Below are 22,648 nucleotides of genomic sequence, written 5' to 3' on the forward strand. Positions count from 1 at the left end.
GTGGACTTTTGTGTCAAATAGTTTCATGGCCGTAATTGTAGATATTGTCAAGGTAGTAGCTTCACAAAACACATTCTGCAGACCTTTCAAGAATACATGAAGGGCTTTGGACACTTCGGTTTATGTGTGGATACCCTCAACATATTACGAGGTAAGTGTGACGTTGTTTTGAGCTGTGCAAGACTTTAAAATGTTGTGTTTTTGAAATGTGTGTAACCGCCGAAAAACGATGCCCGCATCTTTCATATTGCATAGCTGATATGGCTAACGAGGCTAACGTGATATTATCAAACTTTCTCAAAACGCATCCTTTTGCCTTGATTTTGCTCTAGAGTGACTGTATTTCATCCCAAACATGCAAAAAACAGGCAAATTTGTTCCAACTCCGGATAAATCCTTTAACCTGGGCTGCATTTGGGTTCCTCTGTGGTGTATGCTGTAGCTAGTGAGCAGGCTTGCGTGACTCTGGGGTTACCTCTTTACAGCTTGATGACAGATTTCGATTTTCATACAACTGCTCAAAGGCGAGATGCCGTGTGTGTTGTGGGGCTGTGTGTGTGTTGTGGGGCTGTGTGTGTGTTGTGGGGCTGTGTGTGTGTGTGTTGTGGGGCTGTGTGTGTGTGTGTTGTGGGGCTGTGTGTGTGTGTGTTGTGGGGCTGTGTGTGTTGTGGGGCTGTGTGTGTGTGTGTGTTGTGGGGCTGTGTGTGTGTGTTGTGGGGCTGTGTATGTGTGTGTGTTGTGGGGCTGTGTGTGTTGTGGGGCTGTGTGTGTGTGTGTGTGTTGTGGGGCTGTGTGTGTGTGTGTTGTGGGGCTGTGTGTGTGTGTGTGTGTTGTGGGGCTGTGTGTGTGTGTGTGTGTTGTGGGGCTGTGTGTGTGTGTGTGTGTTGTGGGGCTGTGTGTGTGTGTGTGTTGTGGGGCTGTGTGTGTGTGTGTGTGTGTTGTGGGGCTGTGTGTGTGTGTGTGTTGTGGGGCTGTGTGTGTGTGTGTGTGTGTGTGTTGTGGGGCTGTGTGTGTGTGTGTGTGTGTGTGTTGTGGGGCTGTGTGTGTGTGTGTGTTGTGGGGCTGTGTGTGTGTGTGTGTGTTGTGGGGCTGTGTGTTGTGGGGCTGTGTGTGTGTGTTGTGGGGCTGTGTGTGTGTTGTGGGGCTGTGTGTGTGTGTGTGTGTTGTGGGGCTGTGTGTGTGTGTGTGTGTTGTGGGGCTGTGTGTGTGTGTGTGTTGTGGGGCTGTGTGTGTGTGTGTTGTGGGGCTGTGTGTGTGTGTGTGTTGTGGGGCTGTGTGTGTGTGTTGTGGGGCTGTGTGTGTGTGTGTGTGTGTGTGTGTGTGTTGTGGGGCTGCGTGTGCGTGTGTGTGTTGTGGGGCTGCGTGTGCGTGTGTGTGTGTTGTGGGGCTGCGTGCGTGTGTGTGTGTTGTGGGGCTGCGTGCGTGTGTGTGTGTTGTGGGGCTGCGTGCGTGTGTGTGTGTTGTGGGGCTGCGTGTGTGTGTGTGTGTTGTGGGGCTGCGTGTGTGTGTGTGTTGTGGGGCTGCGTGTGTGTGTGTGTTGTGGGGCTGCGTGTGTGTGTGTGTTGTGGGGCTGCGTGTGTGTGTGTGTTGTGGGGCTGCGTGTGTGTGTGTTGTGGGGCTGCGTGTGTGTGTGTTGTGGGGCTGCGTGTGTGTGTGTGTTGTGGGGCTGCGTGTGTGTGTGTGTGTGTTGTGGGGCTGCGTGTGTGTGTGTTGTGGGGCTGCGTGTGTGTGTGCGTGTGTGTTGTGGGGCTGTGCGTGTGTGTGTGTGTTGTGGGGCTGCGTGTGTGTGTGTGTGTTGTGGGGCTGCGCGTGTGTGTGTGTGTGTGTGTTGTGGGGCTGCGTGTGTGTGTGTGTGTGTTGTGGGGCTGCGTGTGTGTGTGTGTGTGTGTGTGTGTTGTGGGGCTGCGTGCGTGTGTGTGTGTGTGTGTGTTGTGGGGCTGCGTGTGTGTGTGTGTGTGTGTGTTGTGGGGCTGCGTGTGTGTGTTGTGGGGCTGCGCGCGCGCGTGTGTGTGTTGTGGGGCTGCGTGTGTGTGTTGTGGGGCTGCGTGTGTGTGTGTGTGTGTGTGTGTTGTGGGGCTGTGTGTGTGTGTGTTGTGGGGCTGTGTGTGTGTGTGTGTGTATGTGTTGTGGGGCTGTGTGTGTGTGTGTGTGTATGTGTTGTGGGGCTGTGTGTGTGTGTTGTGGTGTGTGTGTGTGTGTGTGTGTGTTGTGGGGTCTGTGTGTGTGTGTGTGTCGTGGGGCTGCGTGTGATGGACTACTGTGGCTGTGGCTTTGTGGGTGTGAAGCGGAAGCTAGCGTAGAGCTGAATAAAATTCATCAGAACTGTGTGCTAGTGGTCCCTTGGGGACTTAGCAACGGCGGCGATAGCTCCTACTCACTCTGGCGTGCCTTTGGCAGCCCACCGAAACTGATGACTCAGTGGAGGTGTGAACTGGCTGAAGAGCGTGTGTGTGCGTGCGTGCATCAATGTCTCTCTTCCATCCTCTGTGTGTCTGTTTCGGTCTGTCTCTGTGTGTGCCTCTCCATTTCTTTCTGTGTCCATCTCTGTCTCTCTGCCTGTCTGTAGTAAGTATGCTCTCGCATTCTGTCTTGCTTTCTCCTTGGATCCTTCAATGGAACTCTCCCTCCACACATTTTTGCGTTTATGTAGACATGCCACAAGATGTGGACTTTTTGTGACCCCCAACCCAACTTCATTTATTTTGGGGCCCAGAGCCACATTCTAAGGCTTTACATCAAATGTGTTCCTCCAAGTTGGCAATGGCTTCATTCATGTGCTTGATCACTGTGCTTTACATCCATAGTATGTATGCACAGAATCTTGTCTTGCCTGTTAATTCAGTTGTCAACGTCATTTTGATCACAGTATCCAGTTTGTGGGCTGCCTCTTGCACCAAGATGCATGCTTTATGTAGTGTTGACATATGCATGTGGGTGTGGGCGGTGTTCAAAAATCCTGGGCGTTTTGCCCAGTCATAAAGCCTGAAAATAGGTGTGGGAACTTCTGCTGTTAGATTGGTCACTGTAATGTTTTGATTTCAAATATTTCTTGCTTTTTTCCCCCATTGTAGGTACGCAGTAGGCTACGTGTGTTGACCTTAGCGGTACTGATGCTTTGATAACTGTATACAATATGTAAAACTGCTACTGTGACCAAATTGGGAAACTGCCAACTCCTGTTGTCATTACAACACTGCACTCCACAGCACACAGTGTTCACTGCACACAACAAATGAAATTGCATTCATGCCTCACCCGTGGAAGGGGACAGCCCCCAAGGCCAATGGCATCCAAAAGGGAGCAGTGCGACGAGACGGTACCATGCTCAGGGTACCTCAGTCATGGAGGAGGATGAGGGAGAGCACTGGTTAATTACTCCCCCCACCAACCTGGCGGGTCGGGAGTCGAAGTGGCAAACTTTGGGCTACAAGTGTGACGCTTACTCACTCGTGACTAGGGCTGGGTATTGTAGCTATGTTCCTGTATCGATTCGATTTCGATTCTGAGGGTTTTGAATCGATTAATCACGATTCGATTCGATTCACTCCGAATCGATTCAATCCGTTCCCTTTTTGGTGCAAGGATTTCCCCCAAAAGATGCTGTTGCCTATTTTTATATAAAAATGTCAAAGGGCTGTGGCTTGACAGTGTTAACAGATTGCATATTTGTAATAAGTAGGCCTAGGCCTAATTGACTAATACCTACTGGGTATTTTCCATAGACCTAAATGAAACAAAAAGAACAAAAAGAAAAAGAGCAAAAAAATCGATTTTGTGCCCTGTGAATCGATTATGTGAATTTTAAATGATATCGATCGATTATCGATTGAATCGATTATTTTACCCAGCCCTACTCATGACTGGCCATGATTCTTGCTCTTCTGTTGGGCACTCGACTCATCTCGATACGGTTGCAGTGTGCAGATTCCTTGCAGAAAGTTTGTACCTAAACTTCTGAATGCGCCACATTAGCAACTCTTGTCTTGGTGCACCCCTAACGCTGTGCTGGAGTGGAATGAAATGGTTGATGCGGTTCTTGCGAGTCATTGAATTCCTGGAATATCATGGAAATTCAGTAGAGGTTTATTCAGTCATGGAATATGGGAGAGAGTACACATTGTGAAGCCATGCAACTTGGGGGGGGGAGAGACGTGCTTTGGTGCCATTGCGCACAGTGAGAGTCAAAACTTCATGTATTTGTTAGAAATGCGTTGTGTTTGCATGTTTACATTTAGACAAAGAACAGCTCAAATTTGACTTGGAGTGGGAACTCAACTCTGTGTGTTTCTTATAGAAATAAATAGATTGGGCTTGTGCCCATTGTATCATGGGTGTTACACTGGTGTGGAATTGATTTCTATTGGAGCTCTGTATGCATGCTGATCTATCCTTGAGGTGTGTGTATGTGTGTGTTATGGATTTGTGCTAACCCCGGAGCTACTGTGAGTGTGATTTTGATTGCACTATATAGCAGTCTATATTGGCCTGGTAGGGTGTGACTGCCGACTTGTACCCTTGAGCTGAGGTGTGTGTGTGTGTATGCCCCCTCCATCTGTCCGTCCGTCTGTCCAGAGGCATAAGCTGATATGTAAGCTTAACATAGTGTGTGTGTCTGTTGACCTGTTGTAGATGAACCTGGTGGACATCTACACTGAATTATGCGGATTGTCTAATTTTGTTTGATAGAGGTGCACCGAAATGGAAATTTGTGGCCGAAACCGGATAATAATTAATCACTTGGCCGAATACCGAAACCGAAACCAAATACCGGTACTACAATTCCGTTAAGTTACCAAAAGTTAGGTTTTTTTTTAAGTATTGCTCAAATCTATGTCTTAGAATAAATGTTTACACATGCTTTTGAAAAAAACAAGTGTGTATTTGAAGTGTGTCTTTCAATGTTACAGTAGAACTGAAATTAGTTTAATTCATTTTCTATTAGTTTAATTCATTTTCTATTCGGCCTCCGATTCGGCCACTCAATTGGCTTTCGGAGGAAAACCGAAAGTGTCTTTTTTTTTTTGCGTTTTCGGCCGAATATTTTCTGCGGCCAAATTTTCGGTGCACCTCTAAACCAGAGTTATTAATTATGCACTGACCTGCACGTTAGGGGGGGTGTGCACAAGCATTGTATGGCCTATTTCTCTGCACGTGTCATGCTTGGTGCTAGAAATATTATTCCTATACACGACAACCGTGTGTGTGTGTGCGTCCGTCTGCCCGTCCGTCCCATATGGATGGGGTGTGCCTGTTTCCGGGCAGTAGAGTTCGTGTGTGCGAATGCTCAGTTGACATTTAGTGTATGTGTTGACCTGTAGCAGAGGTACCTAGTAGCCTGGCAAGCCAGACTAAATGTGAGATTAAATGTGAATATTTAGTCTGGCCCTGATCAATGAGACCTTTTGATGGGAACGACCTGTTTTTCAAACCATGTCTGTGCCTATAGGCCAACACCCTGGCCAAAACCCAGCATCCAAAGATTCAAAACAAATCTCCTGCGCTGTGATCGGTCTGCCAGTTTCAGTGCCTGATGAATTGTCCGAGGCTAGACCCACTCGCAGGCAAAAATGATTTTGGCCGCTGGCGAGTGGGGCTAGTTTACTAGGCTAGGTACCTGATGAAAATCTATGGTCGAAAACTTTTTTTATCAAGTCAGATAACTGAGAGAAGCAGCATTGCTCAGTGTGCAACCTAAGTTACTTATTATGCTCTGTCCTGTACATGAGTGTACGCGTGCGTGAGCATTGTATGGCCCATTTGTATGCGTGTATTGACCTGTTCCTGTGCCTGTATGCCTGCCGTGTATATCAATGCTGATATTTCTATCCCTGTGTGTCTGTCTGTCTGTCTGTCTGTCTCTGTGTGTGTCTGTCTCTGTGTGTGTGTGTGTGTGCCTGTGTCACTGGATGGGGTGTTCTGCTTCTGGTCAGTCGAGTTTGTGTGTGTGAATGCTGAGTTGACATTTAGTGTGTGCCTCCCATGACTGTGTGTGTGAGCGTGTGCGTGCTGACCTGTACCCTGGCAGCAACTAGTATTTCCCTGGGAGCATTTCCTAGGTCTAGAAGCGCCATCTTGGCCATTTCTATTTGCTAGTATGTTATGACCTGTACCCTGGCGCGTGTGTGTGTGTGTGTGTGTGTGTGTGTGTGTGTGTGTGTGTGTGTGTGTGTGTGTGTGTGTGTGTGTGTGTGTGTGTAATGTTAGTTTTGTCCTTATTCAATAGCACTACGACCTCCAAAGGAGTGCTGTCTCCAGGCGGCAATCTCTGCTGTGTGTGTGTGTTGACCTGTACTCTGGTACTAATTTTATGTGTGTATTTCCTGCGTCCCCCAAAAGGAGCGCCGTCTCCGGACATGTATGTGTGTTGACCTGTACCCTGGCTCTGTGTGTATATATTAATATTGTCATGTATCAGAGCACCATTTCATAGGGCGATCTCCTTAATGTCAGAATGAATTTGTGTTAACCTGTAGTCTGTGTCCCACATAGTCTCCAGATGTGTGTGTGTGTGTGTTGACCTGTAGCTTGGCACGAATGTGTGTTGTTGACCTGTAGCTTGGCACTAATGTGTGTGTTGACCTGTACCCTTGTGTGTGCGCGTGTGCGCGCACTGTAGGGATGGGATATCGGTATCGGTGTATCGGTATCGGGTTCAGATATCAACATATTTTCAGATATCGGATCGGATCGGAATTTTCTCAAAGTATCGGAATTTTCAAAGGACAAGTGTAATGTTAATTTGAAGTCATAACACTTGCATATTAGTTTTCAGGATGGGATTGCTACTTTTGTACTTGATACTTTCACTTATGAATTGGTTTCCTGTTCTTCTGACTTCCTTTTCTGACCAAATAGTCATCTTGGGCCTACCTCAAGTTGAAATTCATGCATATATGAGGTTTTGGTATTGGATCGGAGTAGTATCGGTATCGGCAGATATCGAAATTTAGATATCGGGATCGGATCGGAAGTGAAAAAATGTGTATCGGTGCATCCCTACCTGTAGAGTGGCACACGTGTGTCACTCATTCCTGTGTCCCTCCCTATTAGCAGCACGACCTCCAGAGGGCCATCTCGGCGTCTGTGTTTGCTTGTTGACCTAGAACTCTGCGATCTGTAGTGTGGCACTAAATGTGTGTATTAACTTAACTCCTGTGTCCCCAATAGGAGCACCATCTCCAGAGGACCATCTTTGCGATGTCAATGTGTGTGTGTTGACCTGTAGTCTGGTGTGTGCGTGCGTTCACCCTTTATTCTGGCACTAATGTGTGTATTCCTTCCTGTGTCCCCAATAGGAGCACCATCTCCAGAGGGCCATCTCGGCGCAGCAGGTGTATGGGGAGAAGCGGGACAGCATGGTGATCCCCGTGCCCGAGGCCGAGAGCAACATCCCCTACTACGACTCCCTCTACCCCGGGGACTTCAAGATGCCAAAGCAGCTCATACACATCCAGCGTGAGTACACATTTACATTGCATTACGCTTAGCTGGCAAGAGTGCATCAGAGTACCACATCTTGGTGTGTGTGTGTGTGCGCGGCAGAGTTGCATTGTGCTTGGGGCCAGGCCCTTCTCCCACATCCATTGTGAGGACATTTGCATTGCATAAGGCAACTTGGCTGTCGAGAAGAGGGTACCCCAGAGTACACCATAATGGTGTGTGTGAGTGCGTACTGGTATATGTTTGCATTGTATCTTCACACCATCTAGCGTCAGCAGTCTATATTGGTATGGCTGTGGGGGTGGGTGAGTGGTATACCTGTGGTTGTCATACCATCCATCGTGTGTGTGTGTGTGTGTGTGTGTGTGTGTGTGTGTGTGTGTGTGTGTGTGTGTGTGTGTGTGTGTGTGTGTGTGTGTGTGTGTGTGTTAGACGTTTACATTCCATTACACTACATGTAGTTGCGGCGGGTTTTGTCCAAAACGACTTAGTTATTAAGGTACAGGGTGGTTGTTATGGTTACGTCATCCGCATGCACCATGAGTCAGTTCCGCGTATGAACATGCATGGGTGTGCAGATGCACACGTGTATATAACGCACGCACACACACACACACACACCACACACACACACACACACGTCTGTCTGTGTGTTGCTATTGGCCTGTGTTAGTTCACCATAGGGCAGTAACTGTGTATGAGCATGCAAGGGTGTGCACATGTACACGTGCGTATCAACAAACGTTTGCGCGCACACACCCATTACGTCTGTCTGTGTGTTGCTGTTGGCCTGTGTTTGTGTGATATTATATCACACCATGTGGGATTTCATGTGTGTGTCAGTTGGCATGTAGCCCATGTCTGCACAAATGCATTAGTTCATCACATTGTAGTGTGTCTGTATGTGCAAGTTGCGTGTGTGCACATGCAGTACGTTTTTAGCTGAAATGTCAGCAAGCATCAAGCTTGTGCTGACCTTTTTACCTCTGCCAAGGAGGTTGTTTTCGGTTGTGTTGGTTTGTCTGTCTGTCTGTCAGCAGGATAACTCGATTATGAACGGAGTTTCCTGACATTTTGTGGAGTTGTTGGAAATGACAAAAGGAAGAAGCGATTGAATTTTGGTGGTGATCTGGATCCCGGAATGTTTATTTCCAGTTTCTAACTCCACAAAAATAAGTGTTAAACAAAACACCACAAAAATAGGTGTTACCCCATAGCCTTGGCGGAGGTTTGCACTCTGAGTGCTTCTAGTTATTTGGGACTTGTTGGAAGGATACAGATTTGTCCGAGGGAGAGATTAGTGTGTAGTGTGTATGTTGATGGATAAATTACGACAGGTGTTTTGGCATGTGGTGCTTTGTCATGCTCCAGCCTGTGTGAGGATGAGGTAGAGGCATTTCTCTGTTGGATTCTCTTACAGGCATCTCAGTTCTGTTCTGTTAAGATTTGAACAAATAAATGGTCAGAAAGTGCTAAAATCAGTGTGTCTGTCAAGTGGATGCGTTTTGGACATAGAATATTTATCAAATCTACAATACAATGAGACCGCGCTGTCTGAAACATTTATTCTGGCACTCATAAAGTGTGTGTGTGTGTGTCCGTGCCCCCCAAGGGGGACTAGAGCTGATGTATTCTGTCTGCTCTAGTTTCGGAGTCTCCCTCGCTCTCCTTTTTCTTGTGCTGTCTCTCTCTCTCTCTCTCTCTCTCTCTGAGGGACAGCATAGAGCAGGAAAGCATTCCTCTTTCTGTCGTCTGAGAAGTAGGAAAATGTCTTTGCGCTGATTCACAAAGTCGTTTATTCAAGGTGCACACATGCATGAGTCTGTCTGCCTGTGCAAATGTGTCTCTTAGCAGTGCGAGTTTCTTGGCATAATCTGGGTGTGACACTTTGTTAATGTGGAAATGTTCTGCGATGACTGCTGAAGGATGAACTGTACCTGTAAGCACAGCCATCAAGGAATTTGCTGTGGTGTGCATGTGGGGGGGTCTTAAAGGACCACTTCAGTCAATTTCAATATGCTGTTGTATTGCTCACGCTACCCTTGACTTGTCAGTACCCGGTGATGCCACATTTTCCGGCTCAGCCCTCTCCGAGATATGAGCTATTCTAATGGGGCAGCGTTTGTTTACATTTTTTTTTTTAATTAACATAGTTCTACTCCAAATATTTTCCCAAAAGGTACCACTGTTTGCTAGTTGTCTGCTGATGTTGCATAACCTTTTGGATGTTTTTGGGAATAAATAAAAAATGTTTTTTTTTTTTTAAATGTAAACAAACCGCTGCCCCCATTACAATGACCAGGATCTCGGAAAAGGGTGAAGAAGAAAAGAAAAAAAAAACATCTGGTACTGACAAGTCCAGGTTAGTGTGAGCATTACAACTGCAAGTTGAAATAGCTATTCTTTAAGCGAGACCACACTGGGGGCTCCAGTAACTTCCGGAGGAGGAGAGGAACTCTGTATACGCGCTGTGTGTGTGTTAAGTGTCTGGTCCAGTTTCTAATTGTGTCTGTCTGCGAAAGGTTCATGCATTTATTTAGCAGCAGATGGGGCAGTGCTGCAGCCCAGGATGTGGAAGCCTAGCCAGGCTGTGCCCTCCTAGTGACTCAATACTTTCAGCGTTGCAACTAGTCAGGTCAAGAGCAATGCAAGTACTTTCTGCGTTCCTGCAAATACGGGAACTCCTCCCACTTTGTGGATAAGCAAACAACCATAAGCAAACCAAGGGAGGCAGGTCAACCATGCCGTTTGGGAAACGTTAATTGTTATGCTCTTGGTCAGACCAAGTCTCGAAGAGATTTGAACATCGATGATAATCAGGCTAGTGGAAGCAGGCTGGGGATTTTTTTTCTCCCCTCTCCTTGCCCAGACCGCAAGCAGTCTGCTCCTGAGGTCTAAATGCTCCTGAGGCCTAGTGTTATTGTTGTGGAGGTTGACAGGACCGGATAACTTAAAGATGTCTGGATGGATGGACTGATGGATGGATACGCTTATGGCTGGATGGAAATCTTTCAAATTATATTTTTTTTCGTGGATGTGGTTCAGTGGGGAATTTGATGGTCACCACTACTCTTCCTGTCAGTGGTTATGCAACCAGTGTTAGAAGTGGTCAGAGGAGTGTATGACGGTAGCTCAGTGGGACTGTGGAATACGCATTATGGCCTTTTGGGTACTTTGCTTGTGTATGTGCGTTACGCGCCTTTTTAGGGGAAAACAAACCGAATGGCTCATAAATTACGTGCTACATCGGCTAGCCTAAATGAACACATAGCCAAACAGCCGTGGCTGAAGCATGGACTATTATTTGAACAGCCGGCAATACAACACGTTTTCGGCATGTTGAGCGTGAGCAACACTAGTCTACAGGTCTTTGTCTTTCGTTAATTCTTTCCCAATACCACCAATTGACTTGCACTGGCTTCCTCCCCAATGTTTTCCCCCCAAAAAAGGGTGTAACGCACACGTCACACGTCACGCCGAATGCGTATAGTGTGTGTGTGTGTGTGTGTGTGTGTGTGTGTGTGTGTGTGTGTGTGTGTGTGTGTGTGTGTGTGTGCGAGTGTGAGGGAGTGTGTGAGGGAGTGTATGTGTGGGAGGAAGTGTGTGCGTGTAAGAGAGGGCGGGAGTGTGCTTGTGAGGTGCCAGGGTATGTGTCTCTTGACTGTTTGAGCAAGGGACTTAGTGAGTTCTTCCTGTGTGTGCATAATGATCTTCCCTTCCCTTCCTTTAAGATTCAGAACTAAGTGTAGACCTAGGCCTACTACATTTACCGACTATCTGATTTTCTGCCAATGACTAAGTTGTCCCTCTATGGCCCTTCATAGAAGCATTCTTTCATAACTCCTCGCATGAAACAAATAGGCCTATGCGAATAGCACGTTTGCTAGCCAGAACATTCACTCAAAGGCAACGCAGGTCTAAAACGGCTTCAGGACATTAACTAATAAAAACGACGGATATTCAAGAACCTAAATATTACCAGGCAACGAAACTTACAACTTGGCAAACGTTGCCAGAAACGGCTAACCTTCTCTCATTTCGATAGCTGGTTCACTCATTATAGGCGATATATGTTTTTATTCAGACAACTTTACCGCGCTCCCAGAGCCAACAAATAAGCCGATGGGGCTGCGTATGGAGAGGCTCCCTTTACCGTCGCTGACATTTTTCAACAAAGGTTTGCGAAATCTGGTTGTCTTCCTGATGTAGGCTTCAGCGCCTTTATCTACTGTCTGGGCTACACCTTTCTGCTTCAAGACGGCTGTCCTTTCCATCGTGCATGTGAAGTCCAACGCGAATGTTATTTAACACTGCGCCTGTATATTACAATCGGTGCATTAATCAGAGCAAAACGAGTGACGGACAGCTGTTGGATAAAGCCCTGCACGCGTCTTTTAAAAAAGTGCTTGTGGTGACCATAGCGCTGAACACTGAATCAGACGTGCGTCATGAGAGATATCTGCAGCTTTTTCAACAGTGCAATGAGGGAGGCAGAGAGAGAAGTGTACAGCAAAATTGACTCCATCCTCGAAGTTGGAGAATGAATGTCGAGTGAAAGGGGGTGTATTCACAGCGGTTTACTCTATGTTGGCCGCAATTGCGCATGTGTTGTTCTCGTGCGGGGTCGCGACCCCCACATTGAGAAACCAGGTGGAGAATTAAAAAAATAAGCGATGACGGATTTTTTTCGACCCTGTCCGTCAAAATGACGGACTGTGAAAAAGTCTAGCGCAACCTCGTGTGTGTGTGTGTGTGTGTATGTGTGTGGCTGAGTGTGCACACACCTGACTAACATTAGGTGTTGCTACACCTTCTTCTTCGGACTCAAAAAAGTTAGTCAGGTGTGTACATAGAATGAAGTCTTGAAAAGTAAGCTGCAGTGTGCTCCAGCCTCATCTTTCCAGTGATGTCTGTCCCACTGTGATGCACCTGTAAGCTGAGGAATAATGCGTAGAGTCTAGGGCTGCAACTAACGATTATTTTAATTGTCGATTAGGGGGGGGGGTGAGTATGTGATTGACCACTATCTAACCTCAACTATGTGTGAGCGAGAGGGATTACAGTTGTGTGTGACCACCATTCCTATCTGTTTGTGGGAGGGTGAGCAAGAGAGTGTGTCTGTGTGTAAGCAAGAGTGAAAGTGTGTGTGTGTGTGTCTGTGTGTAAGCAAGAGTGAAAGTGTGTGCATGTGAGACAGTGTGCCTGTCTTTGCGTATGACCACCTTTCCTCTCTGTGTTTGGAAGTGTGTACAAGAAAATGTGTGTTTGCATTTGTGTGTGAGCGAGTGTGTTTGCATTTATGTATTGTGTGTGTGTGCCAGCAGTTGTGTGTGACCATTCTCCTGTCTTCCCCTGCCTTTCGCTGTCTGTCTGTCTCAGCCTGAATGCAGAGCAGCATCTGCTCCTGCACCTCCTATAGTGTCTTCGGAGAGACTGAGAGTGCCAGCATTTGTATGTGATTTGTGCCTGCCACTGAGTGAGTGACGGTGACTGCATGCGTGACTGCCCCTCCCCAGTTTGAAGTAGCTGCCATCACGCTTCAGCGCACTCGCAATGTGTTTGTTTGACAGGGATGGCATGATAAATGACTAGGTGTGTGTGTGGGGGAGGGGGTTGAGGGGAGTAAGTGGGCGTCACCATTTGTGTATCCACCTGCCCCCGACTCTTCTGCGTCCCATTGTTCAGTCTGGATGTGGAGCAGTCGGGGAGGGTGGATGTGAAGGGGAGAGAAATTGGTAGGGAAAGAGAATGCATGTGTGCGGGAGCAACTGTATGACTACATTCCCCCATGTATAGTAAATATCAGTCTGGAAGGACGTTAAAGAGGTATGCCACGTTAAAGTTAAGTAAAGTTAAAATTATATTGTAGCATGCTACACGGATCCATTGACTTTCACTAGCTTAGCGACATATTCCCTCTTTTAACTTGTCTTAAAGCAAGACAAGGCTTAACATGAAAAATAAGACTCTTTAGCACCTTTATAAACCCTGGCCAACGATTTAAACTGTATTAAGCCCCAAAATAGTGGCATACCCCTTTAAGTAGCATGTGCGTGTGTGCATGAGTAGGAGCATTTGTGCGTCCTCACCCGTCCCCTCCCGATATGTGCATGACCAGCCTTCAGCTTGCATGAGGAGCAGCTGGGCTACTGCCTGGACACTGCTTCTAAGTGACTGGCCACCTGTCCGTGAATGTGTGCAATAGTGTGATTGCTTCAGTAGGTGACCACCTCTCCCTCTCTGCGTGTTCCCTCAGCCTTCTGCTTGTGTCTGTGTGAGAGCATGTGAGAGAGAGTTAGGAGGAGAGATGTATGTAAGCCTCTAAGTGTGATTTCATCAATGTGTAACCGTGAGTGTGTGAGGAATGGGGAGATGTATGTGAGCCTAAGTGTGATCACATCAATAATATGTGACCCCTCTTCCCCTGTCTCCCCGTGTGTGTTCCCCTCAGCCTTCAGCTTGGATGCGGAGCAGCCGGACTATGACCTGGACTCGGAGGACGAGGCATGTATGCAGCAGCTGCAGAAGAGGATGGAGCTGGGGGCCATGCAGTTCGAGGAGATGATCGAGCGGCTGGAGAAGGGCAGTGGGCAGCAGGTACAGCAGCCACATAGTACACACAATAGCAGATGCTGGGAATGGGATGTGTAAGCTCTGTAAATAGGTATAATACATACCTGCATAGATATGATGCTTAGGTTTCTTGTTTATTGTATGCAAACATTCAGGTCTGTGTGCGCAGCTGAGGCTCCCTCTGCAACCTCTGATTGTTTGGAAACTGCTGTCACTCAAAAAAGGCGCTCACATGATTGGGTGCTTAGCATTTTGCCCCTCCTCACAGAGAGCGAATGTTTGTTAAACTGGAAATCTGTTGGTTGCTAACTGGCTAACAGAGAAACTGAGAAGAGTTGCAGTCCTGGTTTGATTGTTCACAAAAGAAGTAAGAACCAAATTAAAAACTCCGGTACCAGATGTGTAAACCAAATGAAATGTCTTGTTCCGTAGCTGGTGACGCTGCAGGAGGCGAAGCTGCTGCTGAAGGAGGACGACGCTTTGATCCAGGAGGTGTACGAGTACTGGAGCCGCAAGCGGAGAGGCTGCAGCAGCGGCTCCCTCATCCCCACCGTCAAGCAGGAGAAGAGGGACGGCTCCAGCACCAACGACCCCTACGTGGCCTTCCGCAGACGCACAGAGAAGATGCAGACGCGAAAGGTGGGTGGCCTGCACAAGCTCTCGTACGCACGCACGCATGCCGTCACCCACATCCAATGCTCACACACACGTCCCCTGTTCTGTACAGAGAAGGTGGGTGCCCTGCACATGCGTAAGCAAGACGCATGCACGCACGCACTGTGTGCCGAAGATGTGTGCCATACAAAAGCACATGCACACGCTTGCACCCTCGCTGTTCTGTACTGAGAAGATGCAGACATGAAAAGTGGGTGCCATGCACAGGCTCGCTCACATTCAAATGATGACACCTTGTCAGACACCCACAAGTCTATTTTCAGCAGCTGTGCGACTCTTCAAACACACAAACATGCATAGTAGTCTGTCGCTGCTCTAAGCTTAGCTCCTGAGACCCACAGTCAGGAGAACTTGCAGCGCCGGCTCATACGCAATTTCTCACCTCATGTAATTGCAATAATTGCACTTAACTCATGGAGAACATGATTGCGCAGGGAATTACTCATGGGCATTTAGATTTTCTGCCTTTATCACGTATAGCGCACTTGTAAAAGCGTCATGAATTTGCTGAAGTCTGCATAAAGCATTCCGAATCAAAGTGGCTCTAATCAATGTTTGCGTGCAAAACCACAACTGTCGTTAAGTTGAAGGCCGTAACTGGAAAGTCTGACTTGTGTGCGAAGATTTAACGACTACCATGTGTATAGAAGGGTAGCAACAAGGCATCAGTGATTTCACCCATTGATACCTGAAGCACCTACAGAAATGGGTGCTAAATGCCTAAGCATTTTTTGGGAAAAGGTACGGTCAGCTTTTAGAAACCTAAATATCTCAGCCTCTGAAGCACACAAAAACACGAGTTGCATTTAAAACACCAAGACACTCTTCCTGCATTACAATGTCTTTATTTAGCTCTAACATGCCAACATTTTTAATAAAAATATCTCAAATGTCATGAGCCTGAATGTTGCGTCATGCAGCTCCAGGCACCAGAGCTCACAATTCAGCCTTAGTGAATTAAAGTAATAATGCCAGAACTTTTTGAATGTTGAGGCGTCATTGATTAATAATGGACGACTTTTTGCATCTGTGTGTTTGTAGAACTGTCACAAGGGAGCTTTAAACTAAAATGAGGCCTAATGTTTGTTTGTGTTTTGGTTTTGTGTGTTTAGAACCGTAAGAATGACGAGGCGTCGTACGAGAAGATGCTGAAGCTGCGTCGGGACCTGAGCCGCGCCGTCTCTATCCTGGAGATGATCAAGAGGCGTGAGCGAAGCAAACGGGAGCTGCTCAGCCTCACGCTCGAGATCGTGGAGAAGAGGTACGGATCTATATGCTTGCACACACTTCCATACCTGCCGACCATTACGCATTTTGTGTAGCAGATACGGATTTTGACATCAAACTACGGCGCTGTCACTTCAAAATACGGGAAAAACCAATAGCAAAGTGTGTTCAATGGCCCTTATAAATTGCTCTGTAGACTTGCAACCAGACAGAGCCGTAGACATGGCTCTGCTTGCAATTGTCTCGCGCTGGCCTTTCCATTGGCCAGCAACGTGTGGGGGGGAATATTGACCAATCAGCGCGCTAGTTTGGATGTCTTCATTTGTTGTACTGCGCTCACTGACTTGAATACTCAGTGGCTGCGCTCCTCTCGAGTGGAGGCATCAGCTGCCGATAGAAAGTTTGCTCCGAAATCACACAAGCAGAGAGACTGGTTAATGTACTCCTATAATCTCTGAAACAAGTGTCCTCCTCCTGTCATCATGTATTATCCATCTTGGTACTGTCGCTGTAGTTTTACAAGTGAGCACCGTCAAAATCACCGTTTCAAAGGTAAATGGACTTTGACAAAGGTAGCCTGTATGGGAATAGTGAATTGCGTCCAGTTGCTAAATCCGTAAACTTATGAAAATAAATAAAGGCCGAGGTCTGTCGTAATGATTCACCCAATGTTTCGCCGTATTTGACGGCAATATGTTGTTGCTTGTTTTGATATTGGACCGAAACGAGATTACTTCCGAATGAGAAAATGTGTCGGTGACCGCGCTATAAACTAGCAGATTAGCAGCAAACTAAATTCGGTTTCCCTTTGCGCCGGATCATTTTAACTCGGGAAAATAAAGCGATAGTTCTAACGGTTGTGCTCGGAGTAGGTCTACATCCGTAACCTACCCTGACACCGTATAGGAATACTGTTCCCCCCTGAGTCATGGCCCATTCTGTGAACAGGTGTAACAGGTCGTGCGTCATACCAAATATGCATCACTCCACGACTACTATTCGTAATCATGGCAATCTATTAATAAAATCAATTCTCCTATCATCATATATGTGCCGAACAGTGAACAATAGCCAACTCATGACGGCAGATGAGGGTAGATAGGCCTACTATTATGCAGAGAAGTGAAAAAAAAGAAGCGATGCCCCTCAAGTTACCGTGGAAGTTCCAAGAGCATTGGCCATTAGCCCCCGTCCCTCAGTAGAGCCACTACATGACGCATTTTGTACTGAATGAATGCTGAAAGTGTGATTTTGATGTTAGCCCCCAAGGTAATAACATTAACCTGATATTATCCTAGCTTAGATAACACTTGTCTTTATCTTTTTCTCTACTGCTGATGCTTCTTCACAGTAGGTGACAACATCACCATTTATTAATATTGGGGGAGATGATGTAAGAATCATCACAATTCAACTTTTTGTTCATAAAAATCACTGAAATGCCTCTGTATTTTATAATCAAATTATACATTTTCCTACATGTACCTTCTACAGCCAAAAAAAGTAATCAGCAAATGACTCAATTTCATACTCAATTCCAGCTCCTTAACACCCCCCAAGTGACCAAATGCTCTGTTTGGCTGGTACATAGCCACTTAGGCCTAGGCCCACTAGCAACTGGTGGTATGTTGATATTATGGTGATATGGTGATATTAATTTAGAGGCCTGAATTCCAGCACACTATATTATAGCATTTTATTGGTGTTATGGTGTGAAACAAAAAAAAAAACATCTTTCATGAATGTTTATTAAATTATGGTAGTTCAAAGTACTGTGAAGAGCAAGATAAACTATTTGCCAGATACACGGGATGTTAGGCTAAAATGCATTAAAATGCAGGAAATTGCATCTAAGAAAAGCATTTTTTTCTGGGGGAGGACCCCCCTGCCTAAATGAAGTGTCTCATATCTTCCCTGTTGACATTTGGCAACCCTAGGTGTAGGGCAGACTATGCAAAACAAAGTAGCCTCTCAGATGGGCCCGCTGGCGACCCCGTTGCTTTGCCATGCCAAGTTGTTGCGCCGTGAATTGCAGCGCCGCGATAAGTTGCTACTCAAAAAAAATGTTAAAGGTTGGCAGGTATGCACTTCTGCACACAATATTGAACAGCTGCACTCGCATTCACATTTTACAGAGTAGTAAGGAAGTACATGCCTGTCTACTTTTCCAAGAGCATTCTGGGCAATCAAATGCCCACTTGCCTTAAAGTGGAAATGTTGAAGAGATGCACTCCCATTCACTCACACTGTACAAAGTAGTAAGGGTGTGTGCGTGTGCGTGTGTGCGCGCGCATTCTGGACAGTCCGATAACAGTGGACTTGTGTGTAACCCTTCTTCTCCCCTCCCCTCGTAGGAACATCATGCCTGACTTTGGTGATGAGGTGATGGCTGAGGCGCTGGCCCAGAGGGCCCTGGTGAAGCCGGTCTACAACATGCCCCTGCTGCCCCTCTCCAGTGGACAGATACGACACCACGACCTCCTGGAGCTCAAGGACTACAGGAGCAAGGTACACATGCCTTCTTTCACCCTCATGCAAACACGGGCACAGCCAGGTTATTGGACAAAAAAACAGCTTTTATTTGTTTTATTTTTTGCAAATTCTGGATTGATTGTACCATAACCAGGCTGTGTGTGCAGAAGTATGTGCATATGTGCATGTACCAAAGAACGACCTGGGCTGTTCTGACAGCCCTCGTATAGAAAGTTGCCTTAGTAATAGATCAGTGAGTGTCTTATCAGATGCACAAGTATAGGCTACTGCTAGAGAGTGCCTCTACCAGGCAGACCAACGTTGCAGGCAGTATGGAGGGAGTTGGTCTTCACATACAGTGCATACAAATTGATTGTATGTACATAGTCATCTTGTACGCTGCAACTGTCTACAAATTATATATTTTCTTAATGCATACCAATTGCGTGTGTGCATCGACCACCCACACGGTGGTCCTTTTGTTGACGTGTGTACATATGCACATGAATATGGCGTTTTATCCCATGTTGGTGTATAAATAGCTTGTGCATGTGTGTCCTATAAGGGAAACAAACATATTTGCGTCACGTGTACATTCGCATATGAATCCCACTCAGTAGGGGATCAGCTCTGATCAAAGACGCTCTAATTCCTCAGATCTTCGTCAGATCTTTTCTGTGTCTTTGTTCTCATGACCCATCTCTCTTCGTTCTCCTTCCCTGTCTCTTTCCTTTTCTTGTGCCGTCACTTCTTTTTCTCTCTCGCTCTCGCTCTCTCCGCTCGTCTCGGATGTTGTCATCATGATTTTTCTCTCTCTTTCTTCTTTATCTTGCTCTCTGTCCTGCACACGCTCTCTTGTAACTTCCTTCTCCTTCTTTCCCTCTGCACTGTTGCTATAATCTTTATATCCAACTCGTTGCACAGTCATTCATGATTTTTTTTTCTCCCCCCAACTCTGCAGCCTGAGAAGACGGAGGTGGTGCGCACCAAGAGGAAATATGAGAAGAAGCAGAAGGCTCCCCTGTCGGCCCCCCAGCACAGCGGCCCCGCCCTCTTCAACCCCAAAGACCTCAACCAGTACGACTTCCCCAGCTCAGACGACGAGCCCTACACTCAGGTAATACACACACACACACACACACACACACACACACACACACACACACACACACACACACACACACTTATAGACCTCAACCAGTACGACTTCCCCAGCTCAGACGACGAGCCCTACACTCAGGACACGCACGCGCCCGCACACACACACACACACACACACACACACACACACCTCAACCAGTACGATTATACACAAAACACCCACTCACACTGGTGTGTACTGAATGGGATAATCGGAACAGATATGTCAATTTCAGCTCATCTTCAGCTCATGTTGGCCCTGATTCCAAAATGTGGAAATGTTGTACTGATTCTGTCTTTGTGTCTCCAGATCCACTCAGGTTCGTCCGAGGCAGAGGAGGAGAACGACCCAGATGGAGTGTTTGCCTTCAGGAGGAAGGCTGGCTGCGTATACCACTCAGTGAGTGACACACACACACACACACACACACACACACACACACACACACTCCTGCTTGACTGTCTTTTCTGCCCCTCCTCCCACCCCTCATTAATGCTGACACATGCACACTACCCCCAGATGCACCCCCTGCAGCTAGCACTCATCCTCACACTCCAATTCCAACACACACACACTCACCTTCTTACTCAGACTTGCTCCTCCATTGACTGTCTCGTGTGTTCATCCTTGCACACATACATTGAATGTCCTCTGAGTGTTGGAGCACATACTACCCCGTACCCATACCCTTCCTCCACTAACTGTGTGTTGTGTTTTTAGGCGCGGTCTGAGAGTGGCGGGTGGCCGTGGAGTGAGGAGGGGGGCTCTGGAGACTCGCGTTTCCGCTTCTCCCTCACCTCCCTCAGCAGCCCCCCACACTGCCTGGGACTCGCGCGCAGACGCCTCGGACGAGGGGGCAGGTACGTAACAGATGCTGATGCGTACACAAGGAATTGATACTTATACATCCAACTACATTTAACAAATACACACAAATATACAATATTACAAATGGAAAATTATTTTTAATGACATTCTTAGTGTATATATAAGGTAGACTGAACCAGGCATGTATGCCCGTTGCAAACTAAGTCTAAACTAAAATGAAATGAATGTGAGCATCCCAAGGTTGTTTTGATGCTCAATGTTCTTCCCATCTGTGTCCTGTAGGATCGTGTTGGACCGGGCCTCCTCGGACCTGGACAGCGTGTTCCAGCGGCTGGACTCCATGTCAGACGCCGACCTCTCCTCCCCCCTGCACTCCTCCAGTACCTCAGACACACACACGGACATGGACACGGACGCACACCACACCACACGCCCCCCAACCACGGACAGGACCCGCGGGGACGGCATTGCAGCCTCCACCGCCTCTATGGACACAACCACCACCACCACACACAACACAGACACGCACAACACCTCAACACTCTCCTCCTCGCTACAGCAGCAGCAGCATCCGTCGCAGTTGCCCAGGCAACTGTCGTCGGGCTCAGCATCAGCATCGCGTTGCCTGGCGTCTGAGCTGCGGCAGGTGCTGCTGAACATCAGGGCGCGCCGCTGGAGGCACTTCCGCCCTCGGACGCACGCCGACAGCCAGTCGGCCGCCGCCCTGGCCGCAGCTGCTGCCGCCGCCGCGTCACGCCGAGCGCTTCGCGGGATTGGCCGAGGGGGAGCCGGCGCCGGGCAGGGACGAGGCACGCCGTTGGTCGGTGAGTGTCCGTGCCACGCCTGCTCAAAACACATGACGAAGCATTATACTTAGCCAACACTTTCATCCAAAGCGGGTTACAGTTACTTAGGTTGTGGTACAGGGTATTGCACTGTTTGAATTACGGGTGGTACAGGGGGGTCTGACCCCCCCCAATTGGGACTTTATACCCCCCAAATGAGGCTACATTACAATTTTGGGGGGTACTGAAAAAAGTGAGGTAATATTAAAATCAGGTGTAAAATATCTTGCTACTTAGTATTTTTCAAACTGTACTATGAATAATCAAATTAAATGGGTTTTCGAACATCCCTTCAATGGACTGTACCACCAGCCGACGTTTCGCATCCCCGCAGTTCGAGTAGTCAAAACTTTAGGCAGAACTGAGATGCAGGGCTTTGGTGCACTTTAAAATTATGTGTTTTGAGCTGAGGGAGCTAGGGTGTCAAAGTGAAGTATTCCCGTGATTTGTTAAACAAATATAATAACTACACCCAAGTGACCCCCCCCTTTCTCACCTGATGGTAACGAATATCAGAATTCCAGCGCAAGTCAACATGCTCAGTCTCACTGAGCTTTAGTCAAAGAATGATGCGGACTGCACCACCAGAATACTCCAACATACTTTATCAGAAAATAAAGTACAAGGCTTATCATGTATTTCAAGCACAACTGGAATAATACCATTAAAAGAAGGCAAATGGATAGTGTGACTCCTCAAAGCAAGGATAGCTGTGTCTAGCAAGGAGCCAATCGCAGCATGCCCACGAGGTAGGAAAAATGGGATTCTTTCACACAATGTCCGCCGTGACAAATGTAGGATTCATTATGACTTTGACTGTGTTTGAAGCCATATCATGTAGCAGTCCAGCAGTATTTACCGTGGCTATTAGCATCACAGATCTGTCTGGCACTTTTCAATCTCAGGAAAAGCGCACACTGTTTAAAGCGGACATTACAGGCTATGTTTTGAATTTGGCGGTTGTATTCTGATCATTCACTTTGCTGTTTGACATTTTATTGATTGGGTTTCCGTGGTCACTACATAGTTGTAGCTGGCTTACAAAGCCCACTAGCAAACTAGCAACTGTGTTTGAAGTTGAGTTATAATGTTTCCGGTTTTGAGTTCCACCAATAAATTGACGTTCCCGAACCGGTTAGAACCAAAAAATATTGTTCCCGGAACGGTTAATTTCGTTCCTGTCAGCTGATTACTCCCAATAGGCCTAACTGACGTTAAAGTGGTAGTTCGCTATTTTAGACATTAAGCCTTGTTTGTGTGACTTCTGGGGTGAAGTAGAGATGTTCTCATCACAATTGTGACATTTGGTGCTGAACGGAGCATTTGGGTATTCAAGACTGCAGCCCCCCCACCTTTACATTGACTCCAATGAAGCACTCAAGCAATCGATCATAAAATGGCATTAAACTTTCGTTTGCAGAGACATGAAACTCACCGAGTGGTCAGA

General features: G+C 47.1%; 1 protein-coding gene across 2 annotated transcripts in view; it reads left to right on the forward strand.

Moving 5' to 3' along the window:
• The window catches only part of epc1a (enhancer of polycomb homolog 1 (Drosophila) a), a 56,450-nt gene that overhangs the window by 28,314 nt on the left and 5,488 nt on the right, over nt 1–22,648 (forward strand). For both annotated transcript variants that reach the window (XM_063207154.1, XM_063207153.1), the window contains 9 exons: nt 7,296–7,455; nt 13,892–14,037; nt 14,446–14,652; nt 15,801–15,949; nt 18,270–18,423; nt 19,349–19,504; nt 19,838–19,927; nt 20,249–20,388; nt 20,639–21,180. In XM_063207154.1, coding sequence (XP_063063224.1) covers nt 7,356–7,455; nt 13,892–14,037; nt 14,446–14,652; nt 15,801–15,949; nt 18,270–18,423; nt 19,349–19,504; nt 19,838–19,927; nt 20,249–20,388; nt 20,639–21,180 — 1,684 coding nt within the window. In that variant the 5' untranslated portion in view covers nt 7,296–7,355. The remainder of the gene's footprint in view (nt 1–7,295; nt 7,456–13,891; nt 14,038–14,445; nt 14,653–15,800; nt 15,950–18,269; nt 18,424–19,348; nt 19,505–19,837; nt 19,928–20,248; nt 20,389–20,638; nt 21,181–22,648) is intronic.

Source organism: Engraulis encrasicolus, chromosome 9 (genome assembly GCF_034702125.1).
Source record: "Engraulis encrasicolus isolate BLACKSEA-1 chromosome 9, IST_EnEncr_1.0, whole genome shotgun sequence".
Taxonomy (NCBI): Eukaryota; Metazoa; Chordata; class Actinopteri; order Clupeiformes; family Engraulidae; genus Engraulis; species Engraulis encrasicolus.